The 19,713-nt window shown below is 43.0% G+C and overlaps 1 protein-coding gene across 6 annotated transcripts in view; it reads left to right on the plus strand.

The window, feature by feature from the left end:
- The first annotated feature begins 220 nt into the window (after positions 1 to 220).
- The window catches only part of tent4a (terminal nucleotidyltransferase 4A), a 125,929-nt gene continuing 106,436 nt past the window's right edge, over positions 221 to 19,713 (plus strand). For all 6 annotated transcript variants that reach the window (XM_068058764.1, XM_068058774.1, XM_068058792.1 and 3 more), the window contains exon 1: positions 221 to 1,140. In XM_068058764.1, coding sequence (XP_067914865.1) covers positions 449 to 1,140 — 692 coding nt within the window. In that variant the 5' untranslated portion in view covers positions 221 to 448. The remainder of the gene's footprint in view (positions 1,141 to 19,713) is intronic.

The following is a 19,713-nucleotide window of genomic DNA, read 5'->3' on the forward strand; positions in this document are numbered from 1 at the left end:
AATTGACACACGCACACTATCTCACAACTTGCCTGGGCTCCTTTTTTAACCGCCCCCCCCCCCCCTCCCTCCCTCCTCCCTCTTTGAGGAATCGCTGAAGGCGAGCTGCGTGTGGCTCCGCGGTGCAGCCCGCCGGGTGCAGCGCGCATGCGCGTCGCTGACAGTTGGCGACGAGAGAAGTTTAAAAATGTGCGCGCATGTGCAGTGAGGGGCCGGGGCTCAGGGGAGGCGCCATATTGTTAAAGTCTAGCGTTAGTTTTTTTTTGTAGAAAAACCGGTCTTGGTTTTTAGTTTATATATTTAAAAAAGTAGTTAAAAGAAAAAACAAGTGAAGTAAAAAAAATCTCGTTTATCTATCACAGCCCAGGTCCGCTCAATTGTAAGGTAATTAGTGCTTTTTGAAGAGATTTCCTCGGTTTGCGAGTGTGTGGAGAGCGATCACCATTTAATGGATCCGAGGGTGGCTTGGATTCAGCCGGAACAGAAGGGACCCGCCAATGCCTTGTGGATGCAAATCTGGGAAACCTCTTTAGGAATCCGAGGTAATTCAAGTCACCACCATCTGCTACACCTGAACTCGCCAGCACTGAACAGCAAACCGACCACCAGCAGCAACCTCAACCTCACCAGCAACTCCGGCCCCGCCGCCCCCCTAAATAGCAACTCGGCCTCGGTGGCCGGAGGCGGACACAGAACGGGCCCTTCGGCCCCCGGCCCCGACATGGGAATGGGGCCCAACTCGGGCTCGGGGACCGGGGATGCCCGCAGGGGACTGCAGAAATCATCTTCAGCCTCGTCATCTTCATCCTCGTCCCCATCCCCCGAATCCGGCACTGGCAGCTCTTCGTCTTCGTGCTGTTCTTCCTCCTCTTTCTCCTCTTCGGGAAGGACTAAAAACGGCGCCGGCTCATTCTTTAATCATAATTTCACGGAGGTGAACGGTGGTGGGAATGGGAACAACTTCGTTAAGAATAACAACTACCACAATAACAGTTTGAAGAGCCTGGTGATAGGAGGGAGGAGGAAGAGGGAGAACAAGGCGAGCACTTACGGCATAAATTACATGCTGAGTTCCAGCAACGGAAACTACTACAGTGGGACCCCCTGGAAAACCATGAAGTACAACATGGGGGTGATTGGGTAAGAGCTGTGGTGTGTCTTGTGTATAAATCCTAGGCTTCTCTCTGAATATCAAGTTATTCAGATGCACCCTGAGTAATGGAGAGGGGTGTATGGTGTGTATAATGTCCTTTTAAATATGAAACACGTCGTATATATCTGTTTCTGTGGCGTGATTACTTAGAAACATTTAAAAATCGTTTAAGAAAACAAGGATTAGAGCAAAGGGGACGAAATGAATAGAATGAACGATTAGGTAGTGCCTGCAATGTAGAAGCACATGGGTAAGACTAATTAAGAGATACTGTATGTTAATCACTAAATGTATTCGCATAGTACAAGGGAATTCAGAACAATGATTCTAGCATTACTGTATAACTGGGAAAGGGAAATATTCGTAAGTCGAGCAATTTTTGGCTTTCTGTATAAAACCGAAAAATTGCTCGACATTTATCCAGTCTGATAAATCAACCAGCTCTAAAAATATTTAGACACTTAAGGTTATCACTTTATAAATGTTTCCTCTTCCACGCCCATCGTGTGTGTGTGTGTGGGGTGGGGGTGGTGGTGGAGGAGGGGAGGAAGCCCCCGAGTTGGATGTTTAAACCAAAACATGGCGTTGAATGTGGTTGGAGGGCAAGGGTCGTGATGAAGCATAGCCAGTAAATGCAGTAGTATTTTCCGGAGTTATCGTTCGGCGTACATTTAGATACCCTTGATAAACGTGGACTGGAATTTTCTCAAGCTCATTGAGAACACAATTCATTTTTTGTTTTGCGCTGCCAAAATAAAACGTAGATACGTTTTTTAAAAGCATTGCGTTTAATTTTACAATAGAGTTTAAACGTTTTAAGACAAATTACTTGACTTGTGTTTGCCATTCTAGGGTTGGCTGAAAATTATTTTTAAACTCATTTTACGCCCTGAAAAATTGATGGTAGGGATGGTAGGTGATGAGAATTTATTTTAATCACGTCCTACTCCTAACTCGGAGTCTGAGATTTAAGAGACAGTTTTCTTTTGCGGGCGTGGTTCGTCGCTGCTTGCATGCCTTTGTCATATTTCAGAATCGAAAGTGTTACAAATACTTCAAAAGAAGTACGCGGGCGTTGGTTATACAGTACTTTTAAATGTGTAACCTTTTTAAAAGGATGCCTGGAGTGGAGATTACTATTCCTTCAGTGCTGCAATCTGAAGCAAACTGCTAAAGCAGGAGAAGGTGAAATAAATACGGCGAGACCAGAGCAAAAGAGAAATATTACAGGGCTGTTCAAAAATGTTGCAGGCCTCAATTAAACAGGCTCTAATGATTTCCGTATCTTTTTAGGAAACTTTTTAAGATCCTTTTAATTGATGAATTGGTGTAATTTAAAACTTCGTATTTTGTAAGTTGTGCTATGTGTCTAAAAAAAAAACACCAAAATTTCCTGATATTGGCACATCAGTCAACATAATGTACATGGAAGTTGAAAAGTTAAATGCAGTGGTTAATTAACTTTTGCATTATTTTAAACAGTTACTGTGCACTGGCCAATGCTCAGAGTTAAAAGCAGTGAGGCATCTTTTCATTGCCAGTAAACGTAGGCCCAACAATTATAATTTTCTTAAATTTCTCTTTAAAAGCAAGTCTCCCAGTCTAAGTTTTGCATTATTTAAAATCAAGTTCATATATTTGAGTGAAAATAATTTACACTGCAGAATAATGAATACTTTTGGGAGTGAAATTTATGTATGCATTCACGAAGCTTTATTCTAGGCCAAACACTGGGGCTCAGTAAATTCCCAAAGTTAATCAAGCAAGTGCCACTAATCCACATTCTATTTAGGTTTTGGATCAGTGACAATTCTCAGCAGATTCCCCATTGATGAAAAAGGTTTGACGTGGTTGCTGTGTATGTTAAAGGTGATGGTTATTAGAAAATTCAGCATTTTGTCATTAAATATCTGCAGGAGTGTGATCCTGGAACATGATAGGATTATACTTACTGCTGACCCCACAAAAGTTTCAAGGGTTAGGAAGAGTGACCTATATGAGCAGGATGTTTGCAGTTTGGTGACTGATCTGAAGTGTCCTCCTCCAATTGAGATCCCTGGAAAGACCATGATGAGGTGCCTGGGCTGCATTTGCTGACAACGCAACCATTAGGTGGCTCAGTAATAGCACATGCTCAAATGCACCCTCTTCCACTGAAACATCACTGTCTGAGGTCTCAGTCAGCTGCCAGGATTAAGGATGGCGCTACTCAATCACAAAAAAAGCAAATTCAATCTGAAAATGCCCTCCATCGCAGCCTCCGTCCCATCCCCAACAATCACCCGCTCCCACCTGAGCCCATCTTCTCGTTGCTTGCTCCCTGCTGCCTTCCCTTAGCTACTAGCTCTGGCCTTGCTGCTCCCCTACCTCTGGCCGCTCACTCGCTCCCTGCTTCTTCCCCCCCACCCCCACCCCCACCCTGTTCTCTGGCTGTTCGCTCCCTGCTTCCGTCGCCCTCCAGCTGCTCGCTCAAAGCCACGCCACTTCCTTCCTCTCGGCCACTCGCTCCCACATTCAATCATTCCCTGCCACCCAGTCCGAAGAAGAAAGGCGGGCCGCAATGGGTGACGGGGCGACGTGGGAGCGAGTGGCCGAGAGGAGGGAAGCATTGTGGCTTGGAGCGAGCGGCTGGAGGTGTGGGGGATTAGCGGCCTGAGAGCGGGTTGGGGGGGAAGGGGGGTAAGTGAGGAATGGGGAGCAAATGGCTAAGGGGAGGGGGTGAGCAGTGGAGAGGTCCGGAGTGAGTGACCGAGTGGGGAGAGCGGCCGGTGGGGCAGCAGCGAGTTGTTTGGGAGGGGGGGAAGCGGGTGGGAGGAGCAAGTAGCAGGGAGCGAGCGGTCAGGCAGGGTGAAACGGCGATTAAAGCAGGGTAGCGGAAGGAGCGGGGTACTATTCCGGCGAATGGAGGTGGCTATTGAGGGATGAGGACGTCATTGCGTGGTGACGTCATGCATGCACTCATTCATGCTGGTAAATGTTCGCATGCACTGATGACATCCACGATCGCTCTGTGCATGCTCTGCGTTGTCAGGAGTCACTTTGTAAAACAATCTGGTTGCTTTAAAAAAAAAGGCCTGTCCACTGCCTACCTCCACCACCCAGGATTTTCTGGAGTCTGACTTTTTCCAAGTCCAAGCTTGGTGATATCTTGAAGTATGGCTTTTAATATTTCACCTAGATTTCTCAGTTAAGAAAAGTAACTTGAAGTCTAAAATTACATTTTAAGTATGAAAATTTTCCCCGCATATCGGTTTTAAAGTAATACCTGTTCTATTATGTTTCTTCAACCTTGAGTAGTGTGGACCCAGGGTGCTCTGTTGTGCCATCCAGGCAGTGGAATTGTGAAAGGTGGTGATATACAGTTAACTGTGCTTTCATTTATATACCAGGGTAATGTGGATGGTTCTGTGATCTTCAGCTGCAGATCATTTGAGCTTTATGTACACAAAAAGCATACTTTACTTTTCAAATAAATCATAATGTTTACATGTTACTGCATTCTCAAAATTGTACAAGTCTGATTCTCCTACACAGCACAGTCATTGGATTACTCCTTGTAGTTCTCCAAATTTTTTAGACTGTGTAAAAAGCTCAAAACCAATATGGAACCTCATACTTGCTACTGATTTCTCTGATTTGAGCTATCGTAATTCATTATAACATCCGTAGCTAATTAGGAGCAATGCTTGGAGTTGCTCGAAAATAGGTGTTGCATATCTGGAAACTGTTATAGGTTGACTTTTTAAAAATCTTTTAGGGCTCTAAAGAATTTTAAGTAGACGAGTGAGTAAACTGTGAGCTGTGAATCAATGCTCAAGTTAGCAACACAAACACCTAGCTACCAGAAAAGGTCATGTCTTACCAACTTTGTGGGATTTGTAGAGAGTGGACAGGTTTTGGGGAATCAGAATGTGAGTTACTCACTGCAGAATTCCCAGTCTCTGACCTCTTGCAGCACAATATTTATATGACTGGTCCAGTTAAGTTTCTGCTCTGGGTTGACTCCCAGGCTGTTGATGGTGGAGGATTCAGCGATGGTAATGCTGTTGAACATCAAGGGGCAATTGGTTAGATTCTCTTGTTAGAGATGATCATTGGCACTTGCTGGGTGTGAATGTTACTTGTCACTTATCCGCCCAAATCTGAATGTTGTGCAGGTCTTTGTGCTTCAGTATCTGAGGATTTGTGAATGGTATTGAATGCTGTGCAATCTTCAGCAAACATCCCCACTTCTGATCTTATGAAGAAGGTCATGAAGGTCATTGAAGCAACTGAAGATGGTCGGGTGGAAGACACTACCCTGAAGAATGCCTGCAGCAATGTCCCAGGGCTGAGATGATTGGCCTCCAACAACCACAACCATCTTCCTTTGTGTTAGGTATGATTCCAACCATTCGAGAGTTTTCTCCCCAATTCCCATTGCCTTCAATTTTGCTCGGGCTCCTTGACACCACATTTGGTCAAATGCTGCCTTGATGTCGAGGGCAGTCACTTTCACCTCACCTCTGGAATCGAGCTCTTTTGTGCATGTTTAGACCAAGGCTGTAATGAGGTCTGGAGCTCAGGTTGCTCTGGCATAACAAAAACTGAGCATCAGTGAGCAGGTTATTGCTGAGTAAGTGCTGCTTAATAGCGCTGATGATAACCCCTTCGATCACTTTGCTGCTGATTGAGTAGACTGATTGAACAAAGAACAGTACAGCACAGGAACGGGCCATTCGGCCCTCCAAGCCTGCGCCGATCTTGATGCCTGCCTAAACTAAAACCTTCTGCACTTCCGGGGTCCGTATCCCTCTATTCCCATCCTATTCATGTATTTGTCAAGATGCCTCTTAAACGTCTCTATGGTACCTGCTTCCACCACCTCCCCCGGCAACAAGTTCCAGGCACTCACCACCCTCTGTGTAAAGAACTTGCCTCGCACATCCCCTCTAAACTTTGCCCCTCTCACCTTAAACTTATGTCCCCTAGTAACTGACTCTTCCACCCTGGGAAAAAGCATCTGACTATCCACTTTGTCCATGCCGCTTATAACTTTGTAAACCTCTATCATGTCGCCCCTCCACCTCCGTCGTTTCAGTGAAAACAATCCGAGTTTATCCAACCTCTCCTCATACCTAATGCCCTCCAGACCAGGCAACATCCTGGTAAACCTCTTCTGTACCCTTTCCAAAGCCTCCATGTCCTTCTGGTAGTGTGGCGACCAGAATTGCGCACAATATTCTAAGTGTGGCCTAACTAAAGTTCTGTACAGCTGCAGCATGACTTGCCAATTTTTATACTCTATGCCCCGACCGATGAAGGCAAGCATGCCATATGCCTTCTTGACTACCTTATCCACCTGAGTTGCCACTTTCAGTGACCTGTGGACCTGTACGCCCAGATCTCTCTGCCTGTCAATACTCCTAAGGGTTCTGCCATTTACTGTATACTTCCCACCTGCATTAGACCTTCCAAAATGCATTACCTCACATTTGTCCGGATTAAACTCCATCTGCCATTTCTCCGCCCAAGTCTCCAATTGATCTGTATCCTCTGACAATCCTCATCACTGTCCGCAACTCCACCAACCTTTGTGTCGTCCGCAAACTTACTAATCAGACCAGCTACATTTTCCTCCAAATTATTTATATATGCTACAAACAGCAAAGGTCCCAGCACTGATCCCTGCGGAACACCACTAGTCACGTCCCTCCATTCAGAAAAGCACCCTTCCACTGCTACCTTCTGCCTTCTATGACCGAGCCAGTTCTGTATCCATCTTGCCAGCTCCCCTCTGATCCCATGTGACTTCACCTTTTGTATCAGTCTGCCATGCGGGACCTTGTCAAAGGCTTTACTGAAGTCCAGATAGATAACATCCACTGCCCTTCCTTCATCAATCATCTTTGTCAGTTCCTCAAAAAACTCAATCAAATTAGTGAGACATGACCTCCCCTTCACAAAACCATGCTGCCTCTCGCTAATAAGTCCATTTGTTTCCAAATGGGAGTAAATCCTGTCCCGAAGAATCCTCTCTAATAATTTCCCTACCACTGACGTAAGGCTCACCGGCCTATAATTTCCTGGATTATCCTTGCTACCCTTCTTAAACAAAGGAACAACATTGGCTATTCTCCAGTCCTCTGGGACCTCACCTGTAGCCAATGAGGATGCAAAGATTTCTGTCAAGGCCCCAGCAATTTCTTCCCTTGCCTCCCTCAGTATTCTATGGTAGATCCCATCAGGCCCTGGGGACTTATCTACCTTAATGCTTTGCAAGACACCCAACACCACCTCCTTTTTGATAATGAGATGACTGAGACTATCTACACTCCCTTCCCTAGGCTCATCATCCACCAAGTCCTTCTCCTTGGTGAATACTGATGCAAAGTACTCATTTAGTACCTCGCCCATTTCCTCTGGCTCCACACATAGATTCCCTTCTCTGTCCTTGAGTGGGCCAACCCTTTCCCTGGTTACCCTCTTGCTCTTTATATACGTATAAAAAGCCTTGGGATTTTCCTTAATCCTGTTTGCCAATGACTTCTCATGACCCCTTTTAGCTCTCCTGACTCCTTGCTTAAGTTCCTTCCTACTGTCTTTATATTCCTCAAGGGATTCGTCTGTTCCTCGCCTTCCAGCCCATACGAATGCTTCCTTTTTTCTTTTTGACGAGGCTCACAATATCCCGCGTTATCCAAGGTTCCCGAAACTTGCCAAACTTGTCTGTCTTCCTCACAGGAACATGCTGGTCCTGGATTCTATTCAACTGATGTTTGAAAGACTTCCACATGTCAGATGTTGATTTACCCTCAAACAGCCGCCCCCAATCTAAATTCTTCAGTTCCTGCCCAATGTTATAATTAGCCTTCCCCCAATTTAGCACCTTCACCCGAGGACTACTCTTATCCTTATCCACAAGTACCTTAAAACTTACGGAATTATGGTCAGTGTTCCCGAAATGCTCCCCTCGTGAAACTTCGACCACCTGGCCGGGCTCATTCCCCAATACCAGGTCCAGTACGGCCCCATCCCTAGTTGGACTATCTACGTATTGTTTCAGGAAGCCCTCCTGGATGCTCCTTGCAAATACTGCCCCATCCAAGCCCCTAGCACTAAGTGAGTCCCAGTCAATATAGGGGAAGTTAAAATCACCCACCACTACAACCCTGTTACCTTTACATCTTTCCAAAATCTGTCTGCATATCTGCTCCTCTACCTCCTGCTGGCTGTTGGGAGGCCTGTAGTAAACCCCCAACATCGTGACTGCACCCTTCCTATTCCTGAGCTCCACCCATATTGCCTCGCTGCATGACCCCTCTGAGGTGTCCTCCCGCAGTACAGCTGTGATATTTTCCTTAACCAGTAATGCAACTCCCCCACCCCTTTTACATCCCCCTCTATCCTGCCTGAAGCTTCTAAATCCTGGAACATTTAGCTGCCAATCCTGTCCTTCCCTCAACCAAGTCTCTGTAATAGCAACAACATCATAGTTCCAAGTACTAATCCAAGCTCTAAGTTCATCTGCCTTACCTGTTCTACTTCTTGCATTGAAACAAATGCACTTCAGACCACCAGTTCCGCTGTTCTCCGCAACATCTCCCTGCCTGCTCTTCCTCTTAGTCTTACTGGCCTTATTTACTAGTTCCCCTTTTATTTCACTTGCTGTCCTACTGCTCTGGTTCCCTGTGCCACACTAGTTTAAACCCTCCCGAGTGACGCTAGCAAACCTCGCAGCCAGGATATTTGTGCCCCTCCAGTTTAGATGCAACCCATCCTTCTTGTACAGGTCCCATCTGTCCCTTAAGATATCCTAATGGTCCAGATATCTGAAACCCTCCATTCTACACCAGCTGTTCAGCTACGTGTTTAGCTGCACTATCTTTCTATTTCTAGCCTCACTGGCACATGGCACAGGGAGTAATCTCGAGATTACAACCCTAGAGGTCCTGTTTTTTTTAACTTTCTACCTAACTTCCTAAACTCCCCCTGCAGGACCTCATCACTCTTCCTGCCTGTGTCGTTGGTACCGATGTGTACCACAACCTCTGGCTGTTCACCCTCCCCCTTCAGAATGCCCCCTGTCCGTTCAGAGACATCCTTGACCCTGGCACCAGGGAGGCAACATACCATCCTGGAGTCTCTTTCACGTCCACAGAAGCGCCTATCTGTGCCCCTGACTATAGAGTCCCCTATAACTATTGCTGTTCTGCGCTTTGTCCCTCCCTACTCAACAACAGTGCCAGCCGTGGTGCCACTGCTCTGGCTGCTGCTGTTTTCCCCTGATAGGCCAAACCCCCCAACAGTATCCAAAACGGTCTACTTGTTCGAGAGGGTGATCGCCACAGGGGATTCCTGCACTGACTGCCTGCCCCTTCTAGCGGTCACCCATCTATTTGCCTGCACCTTGGGTGTAACCACTTCTCTAAAACTCTTGTCTATGACGCTTTCTGCCACCTGCATGCTCCTAAGTGCATCCAGTTGCCGCTCCAACCGATCCATGTGGTCTGTGTGGAGCTGCAACTGGATACACTTCCTGCAGATGTAGTCATCCGGAACGCCGAAAGTATCACGGACTTCCCACATCTCACAGGTGAAGCACTTCACCCCTCTAACTGTCATTTCTAGCACTAATTAGTTAATTAATATAAAATAAATAAATACTTTATTAAATCCTTCCTAAATTGTTACAATTAACTATATGGTCCCTCGTGCTAGATTTCTGCTATAAATATTAAATGCTGACTAAATACGGTAATCTCCTCCCTCTGGTTTAGTTACTCTACTTAATTAGTTAATTAGGGTTTTAATCAATTTTTACCAATGTTTTATTTTCAAATTCAGTACAAATACCCTACCAGCCAATCATGTTACAGTTTTCCTGTGTCGTCACTTTTTTCAGTTTTTTTTTACCAGATTGGATGGTAATTGGTTGGATTGGATTTGTCCTGCTTTTTGTGGACAGGACATACCTGTGCAATTTTCCGTATTGTCTGATAAATGCCAGTGTTGTAACTGTGCTGGAACAGCTTGGTTAGGGGCGTCGTTATTTGTGGAGCACAAGTCTTCAGTATTAAAGCTGGGATATTGTCAGGGCTCATAGCCTTTGCTATAACCACTGTCTTCAGCTGTTTCTTGATGTCACATGGAGTGAATACACTTGGCTGAAGACTGGCATCTGTGATGCTGGGGACTTCAGATGGAGGCACGGATGGATCATCTACTCAGCGCTTCTGGCTGAAGTTGGTGGCAAATGCTTCGGCCGTGCCTTTTTCACTGACTTGCTCGCCTCTGCCATCATTGAGGTTGGGAATTTTTGTGGAGCCTCCTCCTCCTGTTTGTAGTTTAATTGTCCACCACCATTCATTACTGAATATGGCAGGACTGCGGAGCTTTTGATCTGAAAGAATCACAAAATTGTTACAGCGTCGAAGAAGGCCATTCAGCCCATCATGCCTGCACCAGCTCTCTGAATGTGAGCAATTCACTTTAGTGCCATTTCCCCCGCCTTCTCCCCGTAACCTTGCACATTCTTCCTTTTCAGATTACGGTCTAATTCCCTATTTAGAATGTTTCAATTGAACCTGCCTCCACCACACACTCGGGCCGTGCATTCCGGACCTTAACCGCTTGCTGCGTGAAAGTTTTTCCTCATGTCGCTTTTGCTTCTTTTACCAATTACTTTTAAATCTGTGCCCCTCGTTCTTGATCCTTTTCACAAGTAGGAACAGTTTCTCCCTATCTGCTCTGTCCCGATCCCTCATGATTTTGAACACCTCTATCAAATCTCCTCTCTGCCTTGTCTTTAAGGAAAACAGTCCTAACTTCAGTCTATCTTCATAACTGAAGTTCCTCATCCCTGGAACCATTCTTGTGAATCTTTTCTGCACTCTCTCCAATGCCTTCACAGTGCCCAGAACAATACTCCAGTTGAGGCATATCATCCGCGAGCTTGGAAATTGTGCCCTTTACACCAAAGTCTCGGTCATTAATATATATTGGGAAAAGCAGGGGTCCTAACCCCGATCCTTGGGGAACTCCACTTCAAACCTTCCTCCAGCCTGAAAAACATACAGTAACCACTACTTTTGTTTCCTGTCACTCAACCTATTTCGTATCCATGTTGCTAATGTCCCTTTTATTCCATGAGCTATAACTTTACAAGCCTGTTGTGCGGCACTGTATCAAAAGCTTTTGGAAGTCCATGTACACCACATCAACCCTCTGTTATTTCTTCAAAAAACTCCAGCAAGTTAGTTGAACATGATTTTCCCTTAAATCCATGCTGGCTTTCTTTTAATTAACCCGCGTTTGTCCATCTGATCTGTTGATTGTGAGATCTTGTCTATGGCATAGGTTAAGTGGGCAAAACTTCAGCAGATGGAGTATAATGAGGGAAAATGTGAATGTATCCACTTTGGCAGGAAGAATAGAAAAACAGTATATTTGAATGGAGAGAGACTGCAGAACTCTGGTACAGAGGGATATGGGTGTCCTGGTACATGAATGTAAAAAAAAAATTAGTATGTAGGTACAGCAAGTGATTAGGAAGGCAAATGGGATGTTGGCTTTATTGCAAGGAGAATGGAGTATAAAAGTAGGGAAGTGTTGCTGCAGCTGCACAGGGCCTTAATTAGACTGCATCTGGAGTATTATGTACAGTTTTGGTCTCCTTATTTAAGAGAGGATATAATTACATTAGAAGCATTCAGAGGCTGAAGGTGTTATTCATGAGGAAAGGTCAAGCAAGTTGGGCCTATTCCCATTGGAATTTAAAAGAATGAAGGGTGATTTTACTGAAGCATATACTTGACAGGGTGGATGCTGAGAGGATGTTTCCCCTTATGGGGGAGTTTAGAACTAGGGGACACAGTTTAAAAAAATTAAGGATCTCCCATTTAAGACTGAGATGAGAAATTTTTTTTGAGGGTCATTAGTCTGTGGAATTCTGTTCCCCAGAGAGCAGTGGAGTCTGGGTCATTGAATATATTCAAGGCTGAGTTGGATATATTTTTGGTTGACAAGGGAGTCAAGGGTTATGGGGAGCAGACAGGAAAGTGGAGTTGAGGCTTTGCCAGATTGGCATCTCACTTTTAGATATACCTCGTGATGAGCCGCTACCTTGCCGCTGCAGTCCATCTGGTGTAGGTACACCCACAGTGCTGTTAGGAAGGGAGTTCTGGGTTTTTGATCCGGTGACAGTGAAGGAACTGCAATTATAGGTCCAAGTCAGGATTATGTGTGACTTGGAGGGGAACCTGCAGATGATGATGGTAGAATGCGTGATATGTTGGTCCCTGAGGTTGCAGATTGTGGTTGACTACAATTCTGATGCTGATGGCCCACAGCACTTCATAGATGCAGAGTTTTGAGCACCAAGATCTGTTCTGAATCTATCCATTTAGCAAGGTGATGATGCTAAATACTTAGTTCTGACATATTATGAATATGTTTATTGTGGTTCACTATTAGTGGCCAACATCAGTAATGGTGTTGTGGTTATTTGGAAGTTATGCTTTTTTTAAAAAAAAACACATTGAGTTGGTTATGGGGTAGTGAATAATTGCCCCATACCTTTTTTATTGAAAGATTTGGCTTGATGTTTGTCCACATGGGGAAGAGAAGGACCAAATATCATCAATTGTATAGTAAAATCATTGCATGATAAAGAAAGTACTTGAATTTATTCACTACCATTTACGACTGCAGAGCTTAGATCTGATCCGTTGGTTGTGGGATCGCTTAGCACTGGAGGTTCTCAGCATCACAGATTTGAGTCTTTTGCCTATTCGATTCACTCCACGTGATATCAAGAAACTGCTGATGGCACAAAGGCTGTGGGCCCTGACAACATTCCGCATGCTGCTTATGCTGTTTGGCATGCATGTAATCCTGTGTTTTAGCTTCACCAGGTTGACACCTCATTTTTAGGTCTGCTTGGTGCTACTCCTGGCATACCCTCCTGCACTCTTCATTTGAACCCAAGTAGAAAGGTCACCAGACCTGAAACATTAACTCTGCTTCTCTCTCCACAGATGCTGCCTGACGTGCAGAGTATTTCCAGCACTTTTTTATTTCCAATTTCCAGCATCTGCAGTATTTTGCTTTTATTATAGAAAGGTTCTTTATCTTGTACAATTCAGATCATAGAAATTATGAGACGTAATAGCCCATGGTCCATCTACTTGGCTTTCTACCATCCTTATAATGACATGGTGTTATGATTGAGACAGGAGGAGTGCTCTGTTTGTTCCAGTCCCACTTCATAGGCCACAACATATTTTAAATTTTCCCACTTATCAATACAGTCAATCATCTCTTTTTCTCAGAATAGATTACACAAACCAGGTTTCTTTACTGAACAACAAAACTATCAGTTTATTATAAAACAAGTCTTAACCAGTAATGAAGTTAAAACATACACAGATTTTTAGATTTTAAAGTTCTCTTATTACCTTAGTCCCTTCACACACACACACACTCACAGGTTAACCGAAAAAAGATAAAAGGGATTTTTATAAATTCAGAGCTCTGTTACAGACAAAAAAAACTTGGGCAGATTACTTGTTCATTTTGAAGTAAACAGCAGATGAGATATGTTGTTTCAAAACTGGCATACAGTCTAACTTCTGAGTACACATAGACAGGTCAGTGGGATCTTTCAGAACAGTACTTTTCCGGCAGCGTTGAGAATTAATTTTAGCAGGCTTTCTTCAAAGACAAGAAACAAGATGAATCGACACAGTGGACTTCACAGGGTCTTTTATGGAATTGCATGAAAGTGAGCTGTGTTGTGGTCTTCTGTCCTTTCTTGACAGTTCAGCAGACTTGACTTCATCTCACCTCAAGCTAAAACTACACTGACCAACAACCAAAAAGCTTGTCAGTTTTCTGCCCTTCCAGGTGCACTTTGCTGCTACTGGGCTTATCTAATCAAGGGACACTTGCCACTTCTCTGCCCTTGTTACTAGGGTTTCTGTTCTCTCTTTAACTTGAGTCATGTGACAACCAGTAAGATTGTTGCTAATCTGGCTCCCTCAGTGTCCTCTTGATTAAAAAAAAACTGATCCAACATTTATTTAGTATCTATAAAATCCTTTGAAATATTTTTAACAAAAACAATCACTTTCAAAACGATGGTACAATGATAATGAAGTTCTTGACTAATTATGGCTGTTGAATAGTCTATAACAAACCCAGACATCGATGAGGAAACCTCAAGTAGTGGAAAGCTTTGAGAACCATGGGTTCCTTCTAAGCATGCTACAGGTTCTGCAAGTATTGATTAAAGTATGGTGCAAATAGTGAGTTGGCAACTAACTCTTTTCATTGCTAAAAGATGAGACCCATAAGTCCTGATACTACAGGTATATGACTTTTTATATATTACCTGTAGTAATATATTGATTCTTGGTTTCTTTGGGTTAACTGACTTTCTGAATTCATGAAAACCTATTACTATGCTTAAGACTCATCATACTGCTGAAAAGTCTGCATGAGCTGTGTTTGTTTCCTTGATTATAGATGTGCACATTATTCCTGTAGTAATGTACCCTTATTATCTAAGCCCAGAAATGTTAGGAACAGGTTAGCATAGTGTTTGGGATAGAATTGCAATACTGTACCAATATGTTTCCTGACTTGCCATAGTCATGTGACCTCTATCATGAGGCACTCTGACTGCAAGCAGCCATTACAGGCAGTTTCAATGAAGACTCGTTACACACCAGACTGGTGTCCTGTGAGCTCCTAACACATAGGGCCCCTCAAACATGTAGAGTAGTTCTTCTGCAATTGTATGGCACACACCACCAGCCAGCTTCCTGTTGGTTGTCCTACCTGTTTGGACACGATTTGCAGAATTACCTGAAGGTGAATGAGGAAAAATTACAGTCTCAGCAACAAGTCCACAATCAGATGAGCTGGCAGTGTCCTGAAGTATTACAGAGCTCTATTGGATTATTAAGACTGGCACAGGGTAGTGATACAAGTTTTTGTTTGGCTTGGGTCAGTTGATATTATTCTCTCCTGAGTCAGAAAATTACTTCAAGGTTTGAGCACCTAGACCGTGCTGAAACCTCAAGGCATTATCGAGACAGTGCTGCATTATCGGATGAAATATTTAAGTTATCTGCAATGTGGATCTGCACGATCAGGTGGATATTGGATTCTGTGGCATTATTTGAAGTTGATTGGGGAGTTTTCCTGCCCAACATTCTTCCCTCAAACAAAACTGCCACGAACAATAGTTTAACTGATGTTTGATTTCATTGCATTTTGTTGAGCTTTGTTGAAAAACTGCCGCTGTGTTTGGATGACATAAGTGACTGCATTTCACAGTAATTCATTGATTGTGAAGTGCTTTGTAATATTAGTGACATGGGATGTAATTTATGCAAGGTATTTCTTTCTCACTATCTTACTGTCAGGTGTGTCACCTTGGAATAAAATCAACACCAGAAAGACCTACCTTCTCTTCCCACTGATCCTGAGAGGATAACCACTAATTGGTCATTAGGCAATCAGATTTTAGCTGAATTTTTTTCATAATTTTTCACTTTCTTTGCCTCTCCCGCTTGCTCTCCCCTCCCCCACCACCCAATAAAAGTTACCTTAATCAGATCTGGGATCTTGTTTGGTCGTTGTGGCTCACCACCCAGATCATTTGTTCGCTCAGTCACTTGCAATGAAAAAGAAATCTATTTGTTGAACTTTGCTGTCAAACAAGCAAGAAAAGATGAGTTTGTTTTCCTTCCAAAGAAGCTAGAGGGAATTGTGATAATGCATTCTTGTTACTTGAAAGGTTTTCGTTGTAGAATTTGGGATATTCTATATTAAAGGCTGATATTAATGTACATTGTTGAGTGCAGAAATGGGTGGTAGAAAATTGTTAAGTCCTCTATGGAGTATACTTTTGGAAAGAAGCTTTAAGCTTTGTTTAAACTGGGTGACTTTTAAGTTCATTCTAGTAGGCTATGTTACCTTTGTAATGTAACACTAAACATGATTAGTTTAAGCGAAGTGTTCTGTAAAGTAAAGCCTGGCTACCTGACAAAACCGTCTACATATGTCGGGTTCTGGTTGGGTCTATATTCAGGCTCTGGTCGGGTTCGAGTGGGCTGTGGTTGGGTTTTGTTTTGTATTGTTTTCTTTTTAATCTATGTTTTGACGCGATTTTATTTTTCTGTATTAATAACGTTATTTTCGGGTCGGGCATGAAAAAAATTGAAGGACTCGGGGCCCGGTTCGGGTTGGCTGTGGTCGGGTCGGGCCCGGGTCAAGCTTTAATTTTATATCCGAACCAGGCTGTAATGTACAATGATCTTTCCCATCAAGTGAAGACAGCTAACTTCACCAGTAGAATAGACTGATACAGCTTGTGCAAAACTAGCGCAAATATTTCAAGGTGTTGAGCATAAGCTACTCAAGTGTGGAAAATTACTGCACTTCATTTCTGGAGTGTTGTTGCAATTGCTTGTGGTGGAGAAGTTGTTATATATTATTTTCATCAGTCCATGTTCTGTACTTTTTTTCTATGCCCAGTTTAGGGTTACAATAAAAGATGTTGACTGTTTTCTGGCTGTTTGCAGGGTGGGGAGGGGGGTGGTGCGGGTGTGCAGGGCAGTGGGGAACATTATTTCTAGGGTCACATACCTTAACGTATGTAATATCTTTTCCATTCAGCATTCATGAAAATGTTTGAATTCCTTGGTTGTGTTGTCAGGTCTGTAGTTTTAATGATGAATTGAGTACAGTTCAAATGTTCAAATCACATTGATATCTCAAATTTGTCATATTTACTCCACTTATTTCACTTTGCTGACAATGGAATCGATATTTAGCTGCCTCTTTGTGTTTATATATGAGCGATTTTATTTTTAATGTGAATAATAGTGTAAGATTTTGTAAGAAGTTGGGAAGGTCAACTAGATCACTTCCCCTGTGCGCGCACACCTCCATACCAAACAAATGCAATGTGCAGTTTGCACTATAATCTTCAGTCAGCCCACGGTGGTAGAAATGAAATTACCTTTTTAAAGTATTCAGATTCTACAAGTCTTCAGAGATTGAATTCCTTTCATAAATGAATATGCTGGTTTGTTTCAGGATTTAGAGCCTGTGTTTTCAGCCAAATTGTGCAACTTAATCTATCGGGATGGGGGAATGGTGCACTCTAAGGTAGGTACTTGAAGTGTGTCTGAAAATGTTTACCGGGTTAAGGTGACATAAAATAGTCAAACGTGTTCCAAAATCACAGCTCTGTTGTTGCTATTTATCAATCTCAGTTGTGAATTTCACGTCAGCACTGGCATCAAAGACCAGTGATCCAAAAACTGGAGCCCCACTGCATCAGCTCTGATGCATTTGAACACAATGCTTCGTATATAGAGTCATAGACTAATACTGCACAGAAACGGGCCCTTCGGCCCACTGTGTCCACGCTGGCCATCAAGCCTGTCTACTCTAATCCTATTTTCCAGCACTTGGCCTGTAGCCTTGTATGCTATGGTAGTGGATCATCATAAACTTGATAGTGACAAAAGTATGTACAGCTGCTTTTTTAAGAAAAATTATCAATTGTATCCTTTTATGCAATTCAACATTAATTATCTTATTACCACTTGATTTGCGAGTGAGTTAATGTTTTTGTAGTATGAAAAATCTGTCAGGACTAGCAGATTATCTTCACATAGTTTGTATGCACTTTATTAATATATGGTTTCTTATTAAGCATTTTATCCCGAGGTGATGTAATTCCTGCCATTTTTCATTGTTTATCGACTTTTTTCCCCCCACTACTGTTCTGTCTTGGGTGAATTACATATGTATTGAGAGCCTTGTTGATTTGGTGCTTGCATATTTGTGTGTGTCTCTGTGGCGCACACGCACACAGACTGTGTGCACACTGACTCAAATCCAATTTGGTATTACAGACAGTACATGCAGTGCATGTATACGGTTTCCTCAGCAACTCTCCATTCTATAAGGCATTGGCTTTCCACAGTGTTAAATTAATCTTTTTTACCCCTGGAAAAGCACCGTAACATACGTCTAAGGCAGGAGTAATTTTCTTGGAATGCTGATGCAAATGGAAGGTTTATAATTTGAATTTTAGTTGAATATTTAAAGCTCCTTTTTTAAAACTTTAACTTTTCCCTCCCTTCTCTCTTCCCCATAGCTACCCCTACTTCCCTAGCACAGATCTTGAAGCCATGACTCCTGTTATTTTTTAGTATCTTGCCCAACCAATTGCTATTTGCATATCTGTCTTGACACAGAATTGGCTGCCAATTCTATCATGAACTTCAAGGCCAAACTTGATCCTACCTTTTATTTTCTTGGTATTTTGAGTTTTCATTCAGCCCTGGCTCAGTCGGTAACATTTATCCCACTGAGTTAGAATGTTGTGGGTTCAAGTTCCATGCCAGAGACTTGAGCACAAAAAAAATCTGGGCTGACACGGAAGTAGTGCTGCGCTGTCTGAGGTGCCGTCTTTGGATGAGTCATTAAACCAAGACCCCGTCTGCCCCTCAAGTGGATGTAAAAGATCCCGTGGCACTTTTTCAAAGAATAGGGGTGTTCTCCCTGGTATCCTGGCCAACAGTTATACCTCGGCCAACACAAGCGAAAAATAGATGATCTGGCCATTACCTCATTGCTGTTTGTGGGACCTTGCTGTGTGTAAATTGGCTGCTGCTTTTTCCTGTGTTGCAAGAGTGACTACACTTGAAAAACTACTTGATTGGCTAAAGTGCTTTGGGACGCCCTGAGGTTATGAGTGACACTTTTATATTGACCAGGAACAACAACCCAGGCTGAGATTTTCTTTTCTGCTCCAAATCCAAAGGTGTGGAGATGGTTTTAGTGCCTGTCCTACTTCTCTGACTACAATCCGCTAAATTGGCACAGAAGGATTGAACCTATTTGGTTTGTATAGTTTAACTACTCATTGAATTACATTTATTGAGTCACTTGGGATCTGTTACTTGCAGTACAGCACATATAAGAATATAATGTAGCACAAGTTTTAATTCATGAGTGGAGATTTGAACTGTATGATTTTTGATATGTTTTTGAGCCTTAATTGTGCTCTAAACTGGCTGTTGGAAGACAATTGGAAGTGTCCTCAGGAAACCACCTTTCCAGAGCAGATAGTTGAGATAAACTTGGAGGCAGGATCAGTTGTCTGTTTTCACTCTGGATTGATAATTATCTGAATGATATAATACGAATAAATGGAGCATTTTTCTAATAAAGCAAGATGTAATTTGTAAAATCAGTTTTCAAGTATTCTAGCAGCTCGTTCTCTGAGGATTTGTGTTTACTTCCAAACCTTAACTGTTGATTTTATAGAACCCTAAGTCTTCTGTCTGGCATTTCAATGGAGATGGGTGGGCAAAGTGTCAATCATATTTATAATCTTAATTACCTTGCTATCTGTCTATATAAATTTTGAAAGCATCAATCATACCCCAGATGAATAAAAGTTTTTGGTAGAAATAAATGTTTCAGTATTCCTATTAAAACAATTTGGCATACAAATGTTTCTCCACCTTTTTCTACAATTTCAGATTCAT

The sequence above is a fragment of the Heterodontus francisci genome, chromosome 2 (genome assembly GCF_036365525.1).
Source record: "Heterodontus francisci isolate sHetFra1 chromosome 2, sHetFra1.hap1, whole genome shotgun sequence".
Taxonomy (NCBI): domain Eukaryota; kingdom Metazoa; phylum Chordata; class Chondrichthyes; order Heterodontiformes; family Heterodontidae; genus Heterodontus; species Heterodontus francisci.